At 41.3% G+C, this 16,266-nt stretch overlaps 1 protein-coding gene across 1 annotated transcript in view; it reads left to right on the top strand.

The window, feature by feature from the left end:
- Positions 1-16,266, top strand: part of HGD (homogentisate 1,2-dioxygenase) — a 49,024-nt gene that overhangs the window by 23,079 nt on the left and 9,679 nt on the right. The window contains exons 5-11 of the mRNA XM_045502171.1: positions 5,442-5,501; positions 7,192-7,283; positions 8,425-8,459; positions 9,272-9,351; positions 10,168-10,267; positions 12,352-12,476; positions 14,874-14,978. Coding sequence (XP_045358127.1) covers positions 5,442-5,501; positions 7,192-7,283; positions 8,425-8,459; positions 9,272-9,351; positions 10,168-10,267; positions 12,352-12,476; positions 14,874-14,978 — 597 coding nt within the window. The remainder of the gene's footprint in view (positions 1-5,441; positions 5,502-7,191; positions 7,284-8,424; positions 8,460-9,271; positions 9,352-10,167; positions 10,268-12,351; positions 12,477-14,873; positions 14,979-16,266) is intronic.

Below are 16,266 nucleotides of genomic sequence, written 5' to 3'. Positions count from 1 at the left end.
ATTGTGATGCCTCCTGCTTTGGTCTTCTTCTTCAAAATTACTTTGGCTATTCCGGGCCTTTTGTGGTTCCATATGAATTTTAGAATTGCTTGTTCTAGTTTCGAGAAGAATGCTGGTGCAATTTTTATCGGGATTGCATTGAATGGTAGATAGCTTTGGGTAGTATTGACATTTTGACAATATTTATTCTTCCAATCCATAAGCAGGGAATGTCTTTCCATTTCTTTATATCTTCTTCAATTACCTTCATAAGCTTTCTATAGTTTTCAGCATACAGATCTTTTACATCTTTGGTTAGGTTTATTCCTAGGTATTTTATGCTTCTTGGTGCAATTGTGAATGGGATCAGTTTCTTTATTTGTCTTTCTGTTGCTTCATTGTTAGTGTATAAGAATGCAACTGATTTCTGTACATTGATTTTGTATCCTGCAACTTTGCTGAATTCATGTATCAGTTCTAGCAGACTTTTGGTGGAGTCTATCGGATTTTCCGTGTATAATATCATGTCATCTGCAAAAAGCGAAAGCTTGACTTCATCTTTGCCAATTTTGATGCCTTTGATTTCCTTTTGTTGTCTGATTGCTGATGCTAGAACTTCCAACACTATGTTAAACAACAGTGGTGAGAGTGGGCATCCCTGTCGTGTTCCTGATCTCAGGGAAAAAACTCTCAGTTTTTCCCCATTGAGGATGATGTTAGCTGTGGGCTTTTCATAAATGGCTTTTATGATCTTTAAGTATGTTCCTTCTATCCCGACTTTCTCAAGGGTTTTTATTAAGAAAGGGTGCTGAATTTTGTCAAAGGCCTTTTCTGCATCGATTGACAGGATCATATGGTTCTTATCTTTTCTTTTATTAATGTGATGTATCACGTTGATTGATTTGCGAATGTTGAACCAGCCCTGCATCCCAGGAGTGAATCCCACTTGATCATGGTGAATAATTCTTTTTATATGCTGTTGAATTTGATTTGCTAGTATCTTATTGAGAATTTTTGCATCCATATTCATCAGGGATATTGGCCTGTAGTTCTCTTTTTTTACTGGGTCTCTGTCTGGTTTAGGAATCAAAGTAATACTGGCTTCATAGAATGAGTCTGGAAGTTTTCCTTCCCTTTGTATTTCTGGAACAGCTTGAGAAGAATAGGTATTATCTCTACTTTAAAAAAAATTTTTTTTCAACGTTTATTTATTTTTGGGACAGAGAGAGACAGAGCATGAACGGGGAAGGGGCAGAGAGAGAGGGAGACACAGAATCGGAAACAGGCTCCAGGCTCTGAGCCATCAGCCCAGAGCCTGACGCGGGGCTCGAACTCACGGACCGCGAGATCGTGACCTGGCTGAAGTCGGACGCTTAACCGACTGCGCCACCCAGGCGCCCCTTCTCTACTTTAAACGTCTGGTAGAACTCCCCTGGGAAGCCATCTGGTCCTGGACTCTTATTTGTTGGGAGATTTTTGATAACCGATTCAATTTCTTTGCTGGTTATGGGTCTGTTCAAGCTTTCTATTTCCTCCTGATTGAGTTTTGGAAAAGTGTGGGTGTTTAGGAATTTGTCCATTTCTTCCAGGTTGTCCAATTTGTTGGCATATAATTTTTCATAGTATTCCCTGATAATTGTTTGTATCTCTGAGGGATTGGTTGTAATAATTCCATTTTCATTCATGATTTTATCTATTTGAGTCATCTCCCTTTTCTTTTTGAGAAGCCTGGCTAGAGATTTGTCAATCTTGTTTATTTTTTCAAAAAACCAACTCTTGATTTCGTTGATCTGCTCTACAGTTTTTTTAGATTCTATATTGTTTATTTCTGCTCTGATCTTTATTATTTCTCTTCTTCTGCTTGGTTTAGGCTGTCTTTGCTGTTCTGCTTCTATTTCCTTTAGGCGTGCTGTTAGATTTTGTATTTGGGATTTTTCTTGTTTCTTGAGATAGGCCCGGATTGCAATGTATTTTCCTCTCAGGACTGCCTTCGCTGCGTCCCAAAGCGTTTGGATTGTTGTATTTTCATTTTCGTTTGTTTCCATATATTTTTTAATTTCTTCTCTAATTGCCTGGTTGACCCACTCATTCTTTAGTAAGGTGTTCTTTAACCTCCATGCTTTTGGAGGTTTTCCAGACTTTTTCGTGTGGTTGATTTCAAGCTTCATCGCATTGTGATCTGAAAGTATGCATGGTATAATTTCAATTCTTGTATACTTATGAAGGGCTGTTTTGTAACCCAGTATATGATCTATCTTGGAGAATGTTCCATGTGCACTCGAGAAGAAAGTATATTCTGTTTCTTTGGGATGCAGAGTTCTAAATATATCTGTCAAGTCCATCTGATCCAATGTGTCATTCAGGGCCCTTGTTTCTTTATTGACCATGTGTCTAGATGATCTATCCATTTCTGTAAGTGGAGTGTTAAAGTCCCCTGCAATTATCACATTCTTATCAATAAGGTTGCTTATGTTTATGAGTAATTGTTTTATATATTTGGGGGCTCCGGTATTCGGCGCATAGACATTTATAATTGTTAGCTCTTCCTGATGGATAGACCCTGTAATTATTATATAATGCCCTTCTTCATCTCTTGTTACATCTCTTTCTTTTGGCTTCCAGTAGCATGATAAATAGTTCTCCATCCCCTCACTCTCAATCTAAAGGTGTCCTCGGATCTAAAATGAGTCTCTTGGGGCGCCTGGGTGGCTCAGTGGGTTGGGCGACTGACTTCGGCTCAGGTCATGATCTCACAGTCTGTGAGTTCGAGCCCCGCATCAGGCTCTGTGCTGACAGCTCAGAACCTGGAGCCTGTTTCAGATTCTGTGTCTCCCTCTCTCTCTGACCCTCCCCTGTTCATGCTCTGTCCCTCTCTGTCTCAAAAATAAATAAATGTAAAAAAAAAAATTTTTTTTTAAATAAAAAAATAAATAAAATGAGTCTCTTGTGGATAGCAAATAGATGGGTCTTGTTTTTTTATCCATTCTGACACCCTATGTCTTTTGGTTGGTGCATTTAATCCATTTACATTCAGTGTTATTATAGAAAGATATGGGTTTAGAGTCATTGTCATGTCTGTATGTTTTATGCTTGTAGCGATGTCTCTGGTACTTTTTCTCACAGGATCCCCCTTAGGATCTCTTGTAGGGCTGGTTTAGTGGTGACAAATTCCTTCAGTTTTTGTTTGTTTGGGAAGACCTTTATCTCTCCTTCTATTCTAAATGACAGACTTGCTGGATAAAGGATTCTCGGCTGCATATTTTTTCTGTTCAGCACATTAAAGATCTCGTGCCAATCCTTTCTGGCCTGCCAAGTTTCAAAAGAGAGATCCATCACGAGTCTTATAGGTCTCCCTTTATATGTTAGGGCACGTTTACCCCTTGCTGCTTTCAGAATTTTCTCTTTATCCTTGTATTTTGCCAATTTCACTATGATATGTCGTGCAGAAGATCGACTCAAGTTACGTCTGAAGGGAGTTCTCTGTTCTTGCTCTTTTTTCTTAGGTGTATAAATCCTTATATTATTTAAACATTCTTGCTGTTTGGTAGCTGGCATGTTACTGCCACATCTGGCCAAAGTACCACAATTTAGTTGACTGACTAATTGGTTGATTGGTTGACTTAGTGGACTTTTCTGAACATGATGCTTGGTTCAGCAGTATGAGAATCACAGAATCTCTGGCTGGGTGTGCCAATTCTTAAACTGTAGCTGCCCCATTAGAAGAGCATTTAAAAAATACTGAACAGATTCTGATCTAATTTGGTCTTGGGTCTCAAAGACCTTCTGGGTGACTTATGGGTAAGCAGGTTTAGAATCTCTGGATAGGTCTAAAGGTTACCCAGGCAATCATTGATCTGATGGTTAAATCCCTTCCATTGGGAAATCTGAAATGATAACTCTTCTTGAGACAAAGATGCTCAGTAGTCTAATCTTCCAGACAATCTTCCTGGGTTTACAAACTCTGCACACTGCTACTATAGAGGGAAGCAGCATGTAGTGGTTAGTAGTAGATCAGAACCTCCTCTCAAAAAACTAGCAGTGCTTAGCTGTGGCCCTTCTTAATGTCAGGGGACTATCCTCCCAGGTCAGTGGTTTTCAACCAGGGGAAATTTGTCCCCCAGATGACATGTGACAACATACGGAGACATTTTTGGTTGCTACAACTTGGGGGAGTGCTACTGGCATCTAGTGAGTAGCAGTCAGGGATGCGGCCACACATCCCACACTACATAGGACAGCCTCCCACAACAAGGAATTATCCAATACAAAGTGTCAGTAGTGCCAAGGTTGAGAAACCCTTTCCTAGATCCTTGCTCTCAGGTTCTCCCTCCTGCCCCAGAAAACATCATCCTTAAAGGAATTCATCCTAAACCTTTTCCTTCTTTCTGAGACATGATTTCAACAATGTCTTCCAAATCAACATTTTACAACCTTTTTAAGTAGTCCCCAAATGAGATAATTCTGCTTTGCTTTTAAACAATAAAGACTCCTGCCCAACTGTGTATGTCAGAGAGACAGAATAATCCCAGTGCCAACTTTTCCACTTGCTGCTTCCTTTCCCACTTGGCTGCCTTTCTGAAATACAAAATGAGCTGAGCCTCATGACCGAGCAGAGGCCCTGCCTCACCTGCATTGACCAGGTGCCACAGCCAGTGGAGCCAGCCATCGGGACACAGGTCACCCCATGCAATGTCCTGAGGCTCCTCAGTTTATCCGCTGCCAGCCTGGCTGGGTCAGGCTTGCTGCCAAGTTGATTAATAAGTGCTGGGCCGACACTTCTAGTAGGTCCTAGACCTGCTTATTTTTCTCCCCAACTTCCTTAGATCATTTCATTATTAAATTAAAGATTGTTGTGATTTAAACTGAACTGTCAGGCAGCCTGGAGACAAACGTGGGGTTTGGTGAAGAAATTGAACCTTGGTGCTACATTTACTAAATCCAGCCTCAGTTGGGTGCTTTCTCTTTCTCTTAAAGAAGTAATTCAAACCTCCCAGGGCTGGAAGTAGAAGCAGAACCTTCCCCTGCAGTGTCAGGAGCCCACACAGAGAGGCTGGCATGCCAGGAAAGGAAGCCGATTATAAATAGCAGAAAAAGCAGCATCAGTCAAAACTCACTGATGTGCCTGAGAAAAATGTTAAGGGAAACAAACAGCTTCTGAAATAAGAAGCAATGATCTTTTTTTATTTTTTTTTAAATTTAAAGTGCTAAAGAATGAAAACAATATATATACATATAGGTTAAACACACATACACACACACAGTGCATACACACAGAGAACCCAACTGAGACCCTTTAGGAAATAATGGGTAATTATTAATTGTAAAAGAACAAAATTACAAGTAGTCAGAGCCACACAGAAGAAACAGCTGTCCTTTCTCTGTGTAGTCGATGCTATTTGTTTAGAAAGTCTATGGTTTCCCCTTCTAAAATAATTTTCCTGTTATGTGTATCTTTTTTCCAGCTTCGATGGAAACCATTTGAGATTCCAAAAACGTCTCAGAAGAAAGTGGACTTTGTGAGTGTAAGTCAACAGCATCCACACCTGCCCTCTGCTCTTTCTTCCCCAGTGAGTGATCCAGCCATCTTCAGGCTGAATGCCAAGCGGAAGCAGACTTAGAGGCAGGCAGCAGAGACAGAACCACCTGCCTCTGTTTTCAGGGCTGGCCGAGCGATGTCTTACTTAGGCACCATATGGCCCCTGACACCAAAGGGCACTGGTAAGCTATTTACAACATCTCTGAATGGCCAGTGGAAATTGAGCATTGACCTACCTAAGGTTTTTTGTTTTTGGCTAGAAAAGGGTTCTTAGCCTTTTTCCCCCCATGGACTCCTTTAATAGTCTGGCAAATCTTGTATTTTTAAATGCATAAAATAAATTCCATAAAATTACAAAGAAGCTGATTATATTGAAATACAATGATTAACATATTAAAATAACAAATTTGGTTTGGTTTATAGTAACATATATGCTTCCTTATTAATGCACTACATCACAAGATCTATGAAAATATCTAATAACTATGGTTGTTAGAAGTACGAACATAAATGATACTCTGGAATAGCCATAATAACTATAATGTGATATAAAGAACCCATGATTTCTATCAGTGGAAAGGTTACAGGCACTTCTAATATTTCTGTGGGTTTTTGCTTACATTCATATTAATTAAAGCAAATGATACATTTCAGAGATTAGTCAAAATAAATATATAATTTTGTCCCCATCCAAGTTCATGAACTTTCTGAAATGGACCCTTGGGCTAGAGTAGCATCAACTCAGGTCGACAACTCTAGTTAATGCAATGCTGGTCACAAGTTCTGCTTGGTAGTTATAAGGGCTGGGAGTATTGGAACACTTGTGCTCAGAGCAAACATTGTAGGGGAGAAGGAAGGGAGCTACAATGAGGAGGGGCTCAAAGAAGCCAGTGGAGGCCTTTGCAGACCAACCTCAGCCAATGGCTTACTTAGGGAGAGTCCAGGTGCCCAGCCATAAGCCAAATTTTCTGGATCATGCAAATTCCTTGTCTATATTCAATGCTCCAAGCTCTGTGTAGACTCATCTAAATAGACCCCAAACTGGCAAACTGAGTTAAAATACAAAAATAAATCCCCCACTGTGGGTGAACTGTGGATATCTGAAGGAGCAGAGCTCCCTCCTTTCAGGCTTCTCATCTGCAGGTTGGGGCTGAGAGTTTTGAGAAGACCCAGGTGTTAAGGTTTCTTGGACTGTGGATTATCAGCAGAGAGGATTACAGTTGGTCAGAATGCTTCCACTTCCCTGTTCTGGAAAAAATAGGGCTGACCCTATGTATAAGCACGGGGCTGCCTACATGGTAAGGTGTATTTGGGGAACACTGATGTGGCAACCTTCCTCCCTAGGCCTCCTAGGTGCCTAGTTTTACCTCCAAAAGAAACTCTCCTCTAGGTTGATCTTAAGCACAAAACTGATAAAATGCCAAGTAAAGTGATCTTAGCCACTGAGACAGTCCAAATCTAGGGCCATGGCTGGCAAATAGGGTGAGCCACCACCTACTAAACATAAACAGTAAATCTCAGGCTCCCCAGAGGCAGGCTGGACCCCAAATGTCTCACTTGTCCCACAGGGCAGACCCTGGTAAAACCTTGCCACATGGCTCTCAGGGACCAGGAGGAGGGCTGGCGTCTTGGACAATACTCACATTCACCCCTCCTTCTCCTGCGGTCTCTCCCAGGGCCTGCACACCTTGTGTGGAGCTGGAGACATAAAGTCTAACAATGGGCTTGCCATCCATATTTTCCTGTGTAACACCTCCATGGGGAACAGGTAAGTGGCTCAGTACTGGGGCAGAACATCCCCATTCCCTAAGAGCTATTGGTGAGAGGGTGAAAGCCAGGTTGTTTTATGTTATTGTTTTTTCCCCAGAGCAACATTGATATACATTAATTAATAAAAATAAGTGAGGGCTTCAAACTTGACTGACTCCTGTAACATAAACAAAAATGTCACATAACAATGTAAATAGAAAACAGACGATGGGCATTGGGAAGGTGGAGTAGTCCAAGAGGCATTTTGACTTTAACCAGGTTGGGTCAGAATATCTCTAATTTCTTAAAGTTCCCCAGGACTGTTTTTGAGCCCAAAGTCATACTGCATGAGAAGCCATTAAGGGCCACAAGTTGGTGGTAGGTCAGGCTGACAGACTTTGGCTTCAGGTAATAATTGTGCAAACTTAACATTCCTCAATAGAGGAGCTTAAATTTTTGAACTAGAAAAATATATAAATGGCATTCTGCCTTTTCTTGGGGAAGCAGAATCTCATGGCAGTTTTGCACTCTACCTCTGGAACCAGAATGTTACATCCAAACCCAATTCCACTCTTCCTAGCTGAGTAATCTTGGGCAAGTCATTTAAATTCTCTGAGCCATGACAAAGCACTGAAGATGTACCTGTGGGTCCAGCCTCACATCATTCCACCTTCTCTCTTTTCACTTGAGCCACAGTAGTCTTCATACAGTTCTTTCAACCTGCCATGTGTTCTCCTGCCTCACAGCATTTATTTGCATGTGCTGTTGTTTCTGTCTGGAATGTTCTCCCCACTCCCCAAACTCTTGCCTAGATAATTCCTCCAAATCTCAGGTCAAATATCTCTTCTTCAGGGAAGCTTTTGCTGACCCCTCCCATTAGAACAGGTTCATTTTTCTTCCATTCTCCTGAACTTGACTTTCATAGTGCCATGACAGTTTATGATGATATTCTGTAATTATTTGATTGCTATCTGACTTCCTACTGTAAGCTTCCTGACTGTAAGCTGCATGAGTGCAGAGATTGGGTCATTTTACTCACCAGTTTATACCCAGTACTGAGCCTGGCACATGGTGGGTAGTAAACAATTTTGTGTTGTGAGCTAATTTGTCTGAACATTGTTAAAACTGAAAAATCACAGGAATTATTCTTTATGTTTCAGATGTTTTTACAATTCAGATGGGGACTTCTTGATTGGTAAGTTCTGAAGATTTCACTGTGAATTGGTCCCCAATCACAAGCAACTTTTCTATTTTATACATATTATTTTCCTTTATCCTTCAGTCTATCTTATGTAGTCCAATCTGCAGACTGAGGTCTAGAGGTCATTGGTGGTCTGGAACAGATTCCTGGTGTACCTCAAAGCCCCTACTCTATTCCATAGTCTCTCTGCCTTTGCCTATCTCTGCTGGGCCTTTATAACATGGGAGATCTGGCAACTGAAAGGAAATAAAGAGTAATACCAATCTGTGATTAATTTACTAAGATAACTCTATTTGCCTTCAAACCCACTCAATAATATACCATCTGTTATCGATATCTGCAGTTTAAATAGAAATTTTCAGGATGCCATCTAAAACAGAATGTCTGTTAGAGATTTCTTTGGTCTGCCCATTCTATTTGATGGTTTCAGTATTGATATTTTGAAGTCAACATTTTGGTGTAGACATTAGATATGCAAATGCCAGACTCTTGCTGGAACTACCAGAAACAAGTGGTTTTCCATCCTATTTCTGCTGCCCTTTTTGGTCAATCCACAAAACTGTGCATATACAAACTCTTTTCCTGGCAACCAAGAGTAAACAGAGTCAACTTTTTTCTTTCACTTTCTTCTAGGTAGTAAAATTGCTAACCTAAGTTGTCAGAATATCCATTTCCCTCCATGAGACTCAATAAAGCTCTTTTCTTTTGGAATGAAAAATCAAATGCAGCCCTTAAGCCTTTTGCTCTTCATGAAGTGGTCCTCACATGGGAAGAATTGCTCACTGCTGCCCTGTCTTTTTTGTTAGTTCCCCAGAAAGGGAAACTTCTCATTTACACTGAGTTTGGCAAGATGCTTGTGCAGCCCAATGAGATCTGCGTCATTCAGGTTGGTGATGTGTCCCCTCTCCCTTGCCTCTCCCTAATTTGGGAGCAATTAGATGTTTCAGCTGCTGTTATTTCCAACTCTAAAATTTCTTGGTGGATCGTGTCTAAGCAAGGAGAGGGAGTTTTAGTCATGCAGAAGGCTCTTGTGCCGAAGGGTAAGCAGGCTTGGGTGCCTGGTTTGTTTTAAAATAAGACACCATCACAAAGCAAAGAGCATTGTCAATTTGCTTTCCGAAATACTTATATATACTTTAGACAGGGTTCTGTTCACATGGATTGGGGGAGGGGGTGCAGTGAAGATTAATTTCTTAAAAATGTGGCTATATCAGAGCACTGGGATCTCTGAGTCCAATGAGAGATTAGATTAGAATTGGTTTGGGTCATAGATGTGATTAGGAGTTATACTTTTCCTTTTTTGTTTGTCTGTTTTAAGTAATTATTTATTTATTTTTAATTTTTAAAAAGTTTTTATTTATTTTTGAGAAAGAGCATGTGCAAGTGGGGGGAGGGGCAGAGAGAAAGGGTCTAAAGCATCTAAAGCGAGCTTCACGTGGACAGCAGAGTCCGATGCCGGGCTCATACTCAGGAACCATGAGGTCATGGTCTGAGCCGAAGGTAGATGCTTAACTGACTGAGCCACCCAAACGCCCTAAATTTTTCGTTTTAACTCATCTTTGAGCTGGTCACCTCTCAAACATACCTCAACAGACTATAGCTGTACTTTTTGCATGTGGGGCTGGCTGTGGCTCTGGGGCGTCTTCTTTATAGCTACAGGTATGATTTGGGAGTGCTCACCAGTGTCTGCTTCCCATTCCAGAGAGGAATGCGGTTCAGCATAGATGTCTTCGAGGAGACCAGGGGCTACATCCTGGAGGTCTACGGCGTCCACTTTGAGTTGCCTGACCTGGGACCAATTGGTAAATCTTCACTACAAGCTTTTAGGCTCCCTTGAGAGATAGGACAGATAATCTCATGAGAGTGACACACCCTTCTCCCCTCATTATCTCACTCAAATTTCAACTTTCCTCTCCAGACAACTTCTCTAGACCAAGTGTAGTTGAGAAGTTCAGAAACCTATTAGAACTCCCTAAGCAACCCCAAATATTTTTTTCAGACCTCTAAGTTCAGGGATTCAGTGTCATGGCGGACCCAACTGATGAAATAAAATCATTAATTAGTTCATCGGTATATCAATCCATCAGCTAGTCTTGGCTCTTGTGTTGTGCTGAGGGTACTGACAGGAATCTCATCAAGGGTAACACAAGCCTTTTCCCATAAAATACATACATAAAAGTGAACAACCAAAGCCAACATGTTCTAAATCTCTCTCTAGAGTAGTATATAGACTGTTGAAGAACAGACAATGTAAAATAGATTTCTGGTTATACAGTGTATATCCTGAAGGATGTAGAAGTTTGGGTTACTGGGGGGCCAAGTCACCAGGAACAGCTTTACAGAAGACATGAGATTTGATTAATCCTTGATGAAGAGTTGAGGAAAAATAAAAGGAAAGGGAACAGCTTAAGCAAAAACATACATGTGGGAATAAGCTTTGTGAATAGGAGGGAGATCATCTTCTTACGTCAATAGGGTGTGTGTAGACGATAAAGTAGAGAAAAGCTATAACAAGGGCTATACTCCTATGGAAAGGGGACACAGGCTGAAGTGCGGATAGTCTACAAACTTCACATTCCTACTCATCACATTCCACAAAATCTACACAGTTAACTCAGAGCTCTGAAGGAGCTAGAAACCACAGCCTCTATGAGGCAGATTAAAACTTTCAAAAGTGAATCAAGGTCCCCACCCCCGATTCTTCTGGCAAACTGGAGGCAGAAGATGCAGGAGAGAAGTGAAGGTGGTAGGAGTTGTTCTCAAAACATCTCTTGGAGTGAAAGGAGTGGCTTGGAAAATGGGCCCTTGGTTTCATCTTTGGCATGTTTGCTGAAGGTGGTGGCCACACCTCCCAGTTCTTCCTTTCCTTGTCAACAGCTTTTTTAGAGCAAAACAGGCCAGGCCAGCATGTGCCTTCTGGTCACTCCCCTGGGGAGATCCAAATAGTCAGAGGAAGGTGGGAGGCAGCAGAGAGGCAGCTGGAGCCACGGTGGGCCGTCTGTCATCCTGCTCACCACCCGCTCTTCCCACTTCAGTCTGGCTTCCTGCTGCTCTACAGCCAGCATAGCCTCCAGGTTCCATGGAACACGTACCCTCTGGAAAATATATATAATTTACTAACCAGCTGGGGGCTTATATTTTTTAACCCCAGGAGCTGGAAATGATAAAACACTCCCCAGGTCTCTCCTCTCAGAGTTAAATTATGTTTTTGCACTTATACTTTTTATTTTTGGTCTTTTGATTTATTTTCCTTCTCTGGAGGGAACACTCGCTCCTAAGCAAAGGTAAGCAGGCAAGTCCTGAATACTTTTTTCCTGAGTGGCAGACAGATTTGTCAGGCTGGAGAGCAATTCTGCAGATTGATTCTGAGTTCTGTCTGAGGAGCAGAGGCATGCCTGGGGCCACAGTATGTAACCCTTCCTTTTTGAGATCAAGGACTGTAGATGAGTTCTAGAATCATCATGGTTTTCTTAACAGAGAAGTTCTAGTATTCTACCAGACCTTCCCTTTGCCTCTTTTCTAGCCTCATCCTCTCCCCTCACCTGCAGTGATGCAGTAATGCCTGTAACAGGGTTGATAAGCCATACTTACTCTACAACTTTAGGAGGTGATGCTGGTGATGATGATGATGATGATGATGATGATGATGATGATGATTTTCATGATTCTTTTTACTAATCATGTTTCCTAATCTTTTTCCTAATCCTTTACCTTCCTTTTAGGAGGTAAAAGGTAAAAAGGATTCCAATGAGCATTTGGACAATGAAAACAAATTATGGAATGGCTTTTGACATGGAAGAGAGCCCTTTCTCTTTGTGCAACTGTAGGCATCTTTCCTATATGATTTCACAAGTGTCTAAAAGACTTTTGGGTTGCTGTGTTCTAGGAGCTAATGGCCTGGCCAATCCTCGTGATTTTTTGATACCCGTTGCCTGGTATGAAGATCGCCAAGTGCCAGGTGGCTACACTGTGATTAATAAATACCAGGGCAAGCTATTTGCTGCCAAACAGGTAAAGTAAGAGGATGATTGGAAGACAGGAAGGGAATATTAAGCACCTACTGATTGCTAAGGCCAGTGTTAAGTACTCGACATATATTCTTTAATCTTTATAAGTACTTGACATATATTATATTCTTTAATCTTTACCATACCACTAAATAATTACAAATAAGGTACTATTTGTCTCATTTATAGTCATGAAAAGGGAATTACAAATAATTTGCCAAATGCCATAGTAAATGGCAGAACAAGCATTAGTACCTATATCTCTTTGACTCCAAAGGTCATGCTCTTTCTACTCACCAAGCAATAAAAATCCTGGCAATATAGTAGATCTCTATAAATGGTGTATAAAATATAATATACAGGCAGGATAGTTTGTTCTGAAAAGGGAAATGAGTAAACAAGCAGGTCACCCAATATTTATATTATCAATGGCTACCATATTTCAAATACAAGCCATGACTGACACAAAACAAGTAGAACTCAGTTCATTAGCTTGACTTAGTTTATACCAACAGCCTTGTAAACTCAAAGACAAGCAAAGGCTTATCCCTTATTAGGGATATATTAACAAATAATAACAATATGTAATCTATATCAGATATATTATATTATTACTTAATATATGGAATATATATTAGCAGAAAGTAATCATATAAACAAAGCAATCCAAAGATTTCTTCTGTTTACCATTATCTATTAGCATTATTTTTGCCCATTTGACATATTGCTTATATTTTTCAAGGCATATTATTTTTCTTGGACAGCATCTAGAGGGTATGCTAACCAACAGAGGCCAACTAGTTTGGCACTTAAAATTAACCCCTGAGAGTTAATTGCCTGCCTTATTGACACATTGTCACCTTCATATTGTCTGGGTCAGGATTTCTCAGAATGTGGTTCAGAGATCATTTGCATCAGAAATTCTGAGGGAGGCTTGTTTAAAATGCAGGTTCTTTGATGTTACTCCAGCCTAGCAAAAATGATAACTTCTGGGAGTGTGGAAACCTTCAGTCATTTTAAGCATGCTCCCCATATTATTTTTGACATACAGTTGAGAGAGAGCCATCATTCTAGAGGCAGCCAGCAGCTCCATGGGTTTCCACTTCCCAAGTGAACTCTGTGCTGGTTATTCCTTGTGTGACCTCCTACATTGATCCATTATCCCTTCTCTGCCACAATCTGTCACCTGAGAGCTTGACCTATATGGGCTCCCTAGGCTTTTGGTTAGGTTCAACCTGTGAGAGGTACTCACAGGAAATTGGAGGGCAGGAGGAAAGACAAGTTGGGGTTTTTCTTCCCCTGCTTCTTCCCTAGTTGGGACTTCATCCCTCCATGATCTCAGCTCCTGTTGGGTAGCCTCGGTGGTGTGCTGAAACCAGTTCATACTGGCATGAAAGAGCTAATATACACATTCTTCCCAGCTTTGTGTTCAGCAACATCACGTTAGTAGATGAAAAAATGATCATGGTGAGAGTATTTATACCCCAGAAATTAGCAAATGCTATAAAACAGAGCTTTTTAATTTTTTCCAGAGAGGCAGTTGTTAAATATATACCACCACACCACTGAACAGCCCCTTCTTCATGGTTCTAGCTCTTGCTTGAATCCTATAACAGCATTTTCTTCCCATATCCCTCAGGCCTAGGAATGGCAATGTCTTCCCACTGTTGCTAGACTCAGAAACCTCACCATCTCTAGTCAGTTCACTTAACTCTAATCATATCTGTCTGAGTAGTCCCTTCAGTAAAGTCTTTAGAACATTCTGAATTGGGTTCCGTTTCCAGAACAGATGCATAACTACAATGGGGACTACCTTCCTGTAACAGAGCACTGATCCTCTCCTACCCCAGGGCAGGCCCAGGAAGCATCACCTTAGGATTGTTCTGGAAACTCAAGTCCTTGAGTCCTAAGGGAACTCTTAGATCCCTTCTCACCCTCCTGCACTTACCAACCCAGGCACTGCATGTACCAGAAGCTCCTCTAGACAGCAATTACCTGGAGAGCAGTCACAGCAAGTGCACCGGGAAACCCAGACGGTGGCCCAGATTGTCTGAGAATTGCTGACATTCGCAGATTCTCACAACTGTGTTAAAAATTGTTGAAAAGGCACTACTTGGAGAATGCATTGTGCTTCTGCTGCACATGTGATCTGAGGCAGCTGCAGCTTATGAACTGGAAAAATAGGGTTAGTGGCTTAGCAAGGGACAGTCTGTAGGCACGTGAAGCAACCACAACATGATTCAGGGTTATACTTCTCCCAAAGGATGGTATTATTAGATTATGTGAACAAAATCAAATCAGGAGAGACAGTGATGCCAAATACAAACTGTGGAATCACAGCTACAAAAGCATTAAGTACTAAGATCACCCTTTCCTGCTTTTTTTGTGTTTGTGTGATCAGGATGTCTCCCCATTTAACGTTGTGGCCTGGCACGGGAACTACACCCCCTACAAGTACAACCTGGAGAACTTCATGGTCATTAATTCAGTGGCCTTTGACCACGCAGTAAGTCTGAACCATGGAGGGGCCTGGAGATAGGGTAGCCCTTGGATGGGAGGGGTCCATAGTAGTCCCCTGACGTTCACAGATTTAACGTTTCCAGTGTCACCCTTGGAAGGCCACGATATAGTCATTCATCATTATGCTGACAGGAATTTGAATCATCTACAGCAAGGCTTTGGTGAAGGAGTAAATAACAAGCTAGTGGGAGAGCCAAGCCTTCCATGTAACACTCACCTTTGAACACAGCCCGGTTCTCACACAGAGGATCACGGCAACCCCAATAGATGGCTAAAAACTTAGTTTCTTCTTGGAAAAGGCTAATATTAGTGATAAAGTGATAAGAAAGGAAAACCTCTGGATTTGGAAAGTTCTCTGTCCTGCTTACAAATGCTGAGTCTGCTTGGTCTAGCTGCTTATTCCAGTGCCTCTACTCCTGGCTGTTTTCAGCAGTGATGGAGCAGACAGCCCTCTTCTAAAGTTCCTCAGAATGTTCAGTGCTTGAATTTAAACCAAAGAAAGTGAACTTGGTCATATTTTTCACTCAATTAGAGGCCCACAAATAGGTCCCTGGTCTACAGGGCAAGCTCCCAAGGCCCCACATTCATGATAAAGTGCTAGCTCTGAGATCCTGGGGGAAAGTTCATTTTGCAGCCTGGTTCATAATAGATTAACTTAACCCACAAGCTGACGGGATAATTAGAGCAGAAGCCAGAGAACCAGAGACAGGAAGATTACTCTGAGCCAGTTCAGTTTATCTCTAGGGGGACAAAACTACCTTTCTGAAGAGCAACAACTCGTAACAAAACCAAAAGGGAAAAGAAAATGAGGCATCAAGACCAAAACAGCATGAAAAAGGACCCTGAGACACTGATAGAGCTTTATTTGAGCCTCACTACCTTTTCTTTAATAGTTTCAGATCATTTCTCATGACGGATGAAGAAGTTTAAAGTCTCACGGCAATAGGGTTGGGTTTTTGGCTTGCCTTTGCATAGTTTCAATCTCTGTGCTGCTGCCACAGTTATTTTTCCAAAATTTTTCCAAAATCCTATTTTATGACTCCTTCAGCACCCCCCACCACCACTACCACCACTAGCAATGCTAAAGGGGTAAGGAATAGATAGATCTCAACCATCTTTGAATCCCAGACCCTAGAATGGCATGTGAAAGCAAACATGATCATTGATTTTTTTCCAAAATTAGCTGGTGTTAATTCATTTTGCTTCATGCACAGCAAGAGGGGAAAGTCAGATGAGTGATTACTGCACCTTATCGATAAGCCAAAATTCAGGTC

This window comes from Leopardus geoffroyi, chromosome C2 (assembly GCF_018350155.1).
Source record: "Leopardus geoffroyi isolate Oge1 chromosome C2, O.geoffroyi_Oge1_pat1.0, whole genome shotgun sequence".
NCBI lineage: Eukaryota > Metazoa > Chordata > Mammalia > Carnivora > Felidae > Leopardus > Leopardus geoffroyi.
This window is presented reverse-complemented; position numbering and strand designations above follow the sequence as displayed.